Source organism: Nycticebus coucang, chromosome 2, assembly GCF_027406575.1.
Source record: "Nycticebus coucang isolate mNycCou1 chromosome 2, mNycCou1.pri, whole genome shotgun sequence".
NCBI classification, from domain to species: Eukaryota; Metazoa; Chordata; class Mammalia; order Primates; family Lorisidae; genus Nycticebus; species Nycticebus coucang.
In genome coordinates, this window is record NC_069781.1 from 57,256,696 (window position 1) to 57,264,203 (window position 7,508).

The window sequence follows — 7,508 nt, forward strand, 5'->3', positions numbered from 1 at the left end:
AACTATGTAGAGTTATTGAAAAAATGTGCAATCATTTAGAAATTGCGGGAAACAAAAGCACAAAAAAATTATTTATGATAGCACCGTGAGCCAAAAATTCAGAATTTATCATTTATCACACTATAGTTACAAACTTGGTAGACAAATACTGTGTGTTTTGAATAGAGTATGAACCAAATTGTACCTGAGGGGGTCATTAAATTGTGTGAGATAAAAATTGCTTTATAGAAGAAAAAAATTAAGCATCCTCCTTCTGTCTTCTACCAGGTTCTCTTACAATTTATACAAAAGCTGCATTTGATTGTTATTCAAAAGACAAGCCGGAAAGTGTAAACCTTTTTTTTTTTTTTTTTTAAGTATCGGTTTTGTGGAGGGAAAGCTCACCTGCGAACAATTTAATATCAAAAGTGCAGGAAAATACACGTACACTACCTGGGTCACCCACTCTGGTCTAATTTAGTCCCACAAACACTGCCACCCTAAGAAGCCTCAAGGGGCGCCCACCCAAAACACCTCGGTTTCCGCAATCCCGGCCCCGCCCCTCCTGCGCACTTCCTCCCGGACCCGCGACCCCTCCCCACCACGCCCGCCCACGAACGAGCTCCGGATGCCGCGCAGCCGCAGTACCTGCTGTGGCCGCTCCTAGCCTGGGGACTAGGCCTTTCCGGAAGGACCGGCTCGGTGTCCGTGGCTAGGCCCGTGTTCCAGGCCCAGGCCGGTGTTCCAGGCCCTTGCTCGAAGACAGGCCGGTGGCAGCCGCAACGCTCCAGTGACGTCGGAAGGTGCAGGGAGCCGCTAGCTGAGGTGCCGTGACTCGCCGCCGAGCGAGCCGTGGAGCCGCAGTACGTGGCGGCGCCCTCCCCCCACCAGCTTGGCCTGAAGCGGAACTGCTGAAGCAGCGGCCTCACTAGCCGGCGGGACGAGGTGAACCGGGTCATTTAACTGCCTTCGGGTGATGAATAATCTGCATAATAATCAGATTTGAGGTCCACAGCCATTTGTGGTCCTGCTAGAGAACGATTATTATCGGTGGGTGACTGTGTGTTCTGAGGGTGCCACAGTGACTGCTTGCTCTTGATAAGGCACGCGAGCTCTCCTGCTCTTTGGACACCTCGTTTCCAGTAAAACATTCGGGTTTTTCTTTGGCTTACATCTCTGTGCAAAAGGAAAGCTTTCCCATGAAAGTGTCTCTGGGTAACGGCGAAATGGGCGTTTCTTCCCATCTGCAGCCTTGCAAGACAGGAACCACACGCTTTTTTACCAGCAATACTCACAGTTCGGTGGTATTGCAAGGTTTTGATCAGCTTAGAATAGAAGGATTGCTTTGTGATGTGACCCTGGTACCTGGCGATGGAGATGAAATCTTCCCTGTTCACAGAGCTATGATGGCGTCCGCTAGTGATTATTTCAAGGCTATGTTCACGGGTGGAATGAAAGAACAAGATTTAATGTGCATTAAGCTTCATGGGGTGAACAAAGTTGGTCTGAAGAAAATCATTGATTTTATTTATACTGCAAAACTTTCTCTAAATATGGACAATCTTCAGGACACACTTGAAGCCGCCAGCTTTTTGCAAATTTTACCCGTTCTGGACTTTTGTAAAGTATTTCTTATATCAGGAGTCTCTTTGGATAACTGTGTTGAGGTTGGACGAATTGCTAACACCTACAATCTTATAGAAGTGGATAAATATGTTAATAATTTCATCCTGAAGAACTTTCCTGCTTTACTGAGTACTGGAGAGTTTCTAAAACTTCCTTTTGAACGGCTTGCCTTTGTGCTTTCCAGTAATAGTCTTAAGCATTGTACTGAACTTGAACTCTTCAAGGCTGCTTGTCGCTGGCTAAGGTTGGAGGACCCTCGGATGGATTATGCTGCAAAATTAATGAAGAATATTCGATTTCCACTGATGACACCACAGGACCTCATCAATTACGTGCAGACAGTAGATTTCATGAGAACAGACAATACTTGTGTGAATTTGCTTTTAGAAGCTAGTAATTACCAAATGATGCCATATATGCAGCCAGTGATGCAGTCAGATAGAACTGCCATTCGATCTGACTCTACTCACCTGGTTACATTAGGAGGAGTTTTGAGGCAGCAGCTGGTCGTCAGTAAAGAATTAAGGATGTATGATGAACGAGCACAAGAGTGGAGATCTTTAGCCCCCATGGATGCTCCCCGTTACCAGCATGGTATTGCTGTCATTGGAAACTTTCTTTATGTAGTTGGTGGTCAGAGTAATTATGACACAAAAGGAAAAACTGCTGTTGATACAGTTTTCAGATTTGATCCTCGATATAATAAGTGGATGCAGGTTGCATCATTAAATGAAAAGCGCACATTCTTCCACTTGAGTGCCCTCAAAGGACATTTGTATGCAGTTGGTGGGCGCAGTGCAGCTGGTGAACTGGCCACAGTGGAATGTTACAATCCAAGAATGAATGAGTGGAGCTATGTTGCAAAAATGAGTGAACCGCACTATGGCCATGCTGGAACAGTGTATGGAGGCTTAATGTATATTTCAGGAGGAATTACCCATGACACTTTCCAAAATGAGCTCATGTGCTTTGACCCCGATACAGACAAATGGACACAGAAGGCACCAATGACTACAGTCAGAGGTCTGCATTGCATGTGTACAGTTGGAGATAAGCTCTATGTCATTGGTGGCAATCACTTCAGAGGAACAAGTGATTATGATGATGTTCTAAGCTGTGAATACTATTCACCAACCCTCGACCAGTGGACACCAATTGCTGCTATGTTAAGAGGTCAAAGTGATGTTGGAGTTGCTGTCTTTGAAAATAAAATCTACGTTGTTGGTGGATATTCTTGGAATAATCGTTGTATGGTAGAAATTGTCCAGAAATACGATCCAGAAAAAGATGAGTGGCATAAAGTCTTTGACCTTCCAGAATCTCTTGGTGGCATTCGAGCTTGTACCCTCACAGTTTTTCCACCTGAAGAAAACCCTGGGTCACCTTCTAGAGAATCGCCTCTCTCCGCACCTTCAGATCATTCTTAAGTCTAAGATATAACAACATTGCAATACATTATGGGTGATCTCAGACTTCCCCTTCACTTGTATCTTCTTGCAATGATTGGTACAGTTATTAGATGATAAAGGTAATTGATATTATTTGTCTTGTTTGGTAACTTAGTACGTTTATCAAATGGTTAACAAATGTATTCAACATAGTTAGCTGTTCTAACAATGAAACAAGATACATAGAGAAACGTTTAGATGTCATTTCGTGATGTTACATAAGTTAAACTGTAGGTGGTAATTTGTCCATTATTCTTCAGAGTTGAATGTTTTCATATTTGACTGCAAAACATCAAAGGGAGGCCACCTGCTCCAACCTAAAATAATAAACAAATGGTTGCCAAGTATTATTAGCTACCTCCCTCTTTTCATAGTTTCTGACATACTTGTTAACTAAATTAGATTGTGTGGTTGCATTCAGAATATGTGAAATTTCTTAGGCAGATAGTAGAAATAAGAATATTAACTAGAAAAAATGTTGTAGCACTAAGTCAGTATTTGATTATCTCTAGAGAGAGAAAGAAAAAACACATGTAATAGAAATATACATGCATACACATATACATACTGAAGTATATACATATACGCAGTTTTAAAATGGGCACTTCAACTGTGGTGAAATTGTTTCTCAATTTAAATTATTTTCTTCCACAAAGCAGCTTTTACTATTCAAATGGAAATTCTGTACCAGAGAATAAATGTGTAGATAGTCATACTGAATATAGATAAATTAGGGCTACATGGTGTTAAGTTGGAAACTAAATTTGTCATTTGGTTAAATTGTTACTTCAAATGAAGCTTATGTTATTTGCTTGTAGAATGTTTTCTATAGAGTTGCCTTTACACCAATCAGCAAAGGTCTGGTTTCAGAGAATTACTTTTGCTCAGTAAATTTAGGCTGTTCTTTTTTTCACCTTTTTGTTCAGTAAAGTTTAGGGATATGAAAAAAAAGAAAAATATTCTGAATAAAATTACAGAATTTTAAGTTCAGTTCCCCATTTTGATCATCCTAACATGTTTATTTTCTGATGTGGGGTGATTGCCCTGGTGCTGCTCCAGTCCATGTACATTCTGAGCTGTGTGATCTGCCTCAAGGTTATGATATGAGCCAGCAGGAGATAGACTGATAGATTCTCTTCTGCATCCAGTCAGAAAAAATGTCCATTTTTCAAGGCCGTGTTTTAAGGATGGGACCAACTTCAGACTCCCTAAGAAGCCAACTGCAGAAAGCCTAGAACACTATTGTCTTGCAGGCAGTGCCCTTGGTTACAGAGGCAATACCAAGGGCATCCCTACTGGTTGAGAACCCAATGGGGAGATTTTGATGGGACCTTATCAGCAAGTGGAACTATAGGAGCCCTCTGTAATGAGTAATTCTAAAAAGGTATTTTCTTAGAATAATTGTCTAACAGAAGAAAAAAAATACCATAATGATAAAGTATATGTATATCCCTATAGTTGGGACATTGTGAGGATGTAAATCAGGAACAACTTTCTCTTTATTGACAATCCCATAATAAAACTCAGGAACCAAGGCAAATGATTGGCTTTTTGGGGTCTGAACCTTACTGCCCGTACAAGTGTAGATTGATTTTAATTTTTTTATTTCTGCATTGGCAGAGATTTTCATATTTCTTGTGTTTTTTTAACAACTCAGTGTTTTATTACTAAAAACAGCATATTTGAGTACATTTAGAAAAAGTAGAAATTGCTGTTAAACTTTGTTGTATTGAATAACAAGAAATGACATCCTGATCCTTTTCTTGAATATTAATGAGGTTGAATATTTGTGTAATTTTGGGTAGTTGTGTTTCTTCTTTGATCAGAACTATTCATGTCCTTTGCCCTTGTGATACCTGTTGGAGTTCCTTTGTTTTTCATATCAAGTTATATAATCTCTTTATATAATAAATATAATTTAACTGGCATTTGTTTGCATTGTTGGTTTTTTCTTTCAATCTACTCAGTTCATTTTTGAGGTCATATTTGTCATTTTGTTCTTTGACCTTTTAGGGGTAATTTTGTTAGGATTTCTTTATTTTTTATGTAGCATTGATATATTACTTTTTGGTGCTAATCCTGATATGCCAAAGTAGTATAGTCCTGCTTCTTTCCTATTCTGTACAGCTTTTTTTTCTCTTATTGAAAAAAGGATTTCTGTCTTCTATTGTATCTGACCCTAGTGCTTTGTAATTAACATAATTGCTTAGCCAGGTAAACTAACTGCTAATACTTAGATCCCTTACCTCCAGCCTCACACAGCCCATCTCTGATCCTTTTAATTTCCCATTTTCTGCAGTTGACAGCTCTCTTGGCAACATACAAATGGCTGACTGATTCTGTGCTAATACAAATTGAGCACCTCGTCTTTAAATCCAAAATGCTCTAAAATCCAAAATTATTTGAAGGCTGACACCATGCCACAAGTGGAAAATTCTACACCTGACTTCATGTGACTGAGTTGCAGTCAAAACATAGTTAAAAAGTTCATTTCATGCACAAAATTATTAAAACTTTCATAAAATTATCTTAGGCTATGTGTATAAGGTATATATGTAATATAAATGAATTTTGTGTTTAGACTTGGGTCCCATCACTAATAAGACATCTCGTGTATATGCAAATATTCTTAAAATCCTAAGAAACTTCCAAAATCTGAAACACTTGGTCTCAGGCATTTTGATTACGAGACCCTCAACCTTATTGCTACTTAAATGTGAAATTCTTCCTTACAGAGGTGGAATTTTTAGGTGGCTTTGAAATGATAAACTGAGAAGATTTATTTTCATAAGCTGATTTTTCCTTTTTTTTTTTTTTAGAAAAATCAGATTGGAAAAACGAAGATAAAAATTACAAGCACATAAAGCATTCTATTAACATTTCTGATTTTAGTTTTTCTGATAAAATATTCAAAAATTAACATTTGTTAGCTTTTCTAATATAAGTTTTATCTATTACAGAAAGTACAGGAAAATAAAATTAAACAAAAAGTAACTGTCAATGATTCCACATACCAAAGATAAATTCTGTTACACACACATTTGTATGTACAGACATTTATCAACTATTTTTCAAATGGCCCAGGCCCAGACTAAAAGCTAGATGATAAAAAGAAACAAATCCAACTTTCAAAGAGACAGAATTCTATCACTATGACTCTCAGTTTTTAAAATCTGTGTATGTTAGAAAATAATATGTAAGATGGTTTTACTAATTATCAAATGCATGTGCGTTAAAAAAACTTTCATTTTTGTTCAGACAAATCCAAATGTATTTTTTCCTTTTTGCTAAAAGGAGAATTTGTATAGTTCACCTGCAAAGCAAACACATTCAATGGTGGTCAAATATTTGTAATTAAAATTATTTTGTTCTCATTATAAAGACAAAATATGCTCCCACAGAACATTCTAAACTACATAAGTATACCATAAAGAGAATTAAAACCAATGCCCCATCCGCTGCTTAACCAATTGTTAACAACTGGTGAAAGACCTTGGGATTAGTTTACCTCTCTAAGCGTCAGTTTCCCCATTTATTTACAAGTCTGGGTGTGGTCACTAATAATTCTATATCAGAGATATAAGGAGATAATATAACCAAGTGATTAGTATAAGACACGCACAGCGAAGTTTTCAATAAACAATAGTTATTTCTAACAAAGTTAACATAATTTTTGACTTCAGTTTCGTCTTAATTTTCAGGTTATTATTCTTTGAAAGTGTTAAGTGTCTGCAGTCTTTCATTCTATGAACATGCCATATTTTTTTCCTTTTCCTTATGTGTAGATACCTAGGTATCTACCACAAATCTTTCACCATTACAAATGAAGCAAAATTTAATATCTTAAATAAAACTTTGCTTATATTTACTACCCCTGTGACAAATGTTAAGTGAAATCTGAATCAAATAGTGTAAGCTTTTTTAAATGCTTTAAAAAGATATTTCCAGGAGTATGCCAATATGTATGTCCAGTGGAATTATGTTCAGTGGCAATTTCAAAGGAAATCTTTGCAGTTCTAGTTACTTTACTGTTTGAATTTACGTTAATTACTAGTTAAAATTTGTTTATTGAGTATGTATTTTTTTCACATGTGAATCACTTATTCCTGTCTTTTGCTTTAATTGTCCTATTTACTATAAATACTTTTTTTCTCAATTTATGGCATTTTTATGGGAGCAGGGTTATTCAATTTAACGTGATCAAATATGTCCATCTTTTTTGCATTTTGACCTTTTGGCAATAATATTTCAGAGGGGGGTTGTTTTTAACATAGTATGATGTCATACTGTTCTTGATCCTATAGCTTTGTCAGTTCTAGTTCTTGATATGCTGAGGTGGGCATTTGTCTCCTGTTCAAGTAGCTTTTCTTTCTGGTTGAAATCAAGATGAATTTTTTCCTAATTTTAATGGGAATAATTCTAGTTTTAGAATTTCTTTGTTGAAGATATTTTTGA

The 7,508-nt window shown here is 37.1% G+C and overlaps 1 protein-coding gene across 1 annotated transcript; it reads left to right on the forward strand.

Moving 5' to 3' along the window:
- The first annotated feature begins 643 nt into the window (after nucleotides 1-643).
- KLHL9 (kelch like family member 9) lies at nucleotides 644-3,988 on the forward strand. Its single transcript, XM_053571601.1, has one exon. The coding sequence runs from the start codon at nucleotides 1,179-1,181 to the stop codon at nucleotides 3,030-3,032; it is 1,854 nt and encodes a 617-aa protein (XP_053427576.1). The 5' UTR covers nucleotides 644-1,178; the 3' UTR covers nucleotides 3,033-3,988.
- Nucleotides 3,989-7,508: the final 3,520 nt, after the last annotated feature.

Excerpts from the sequence above, each read along its gene's own strand:
- KLHL9 (XM_053571601.1), top strand. The coding sequence starts at position 1,179 with ATGAAAGTGTCTCTGGGTAACGGCGAAATGGGCGTTTCTTCCCATCTG.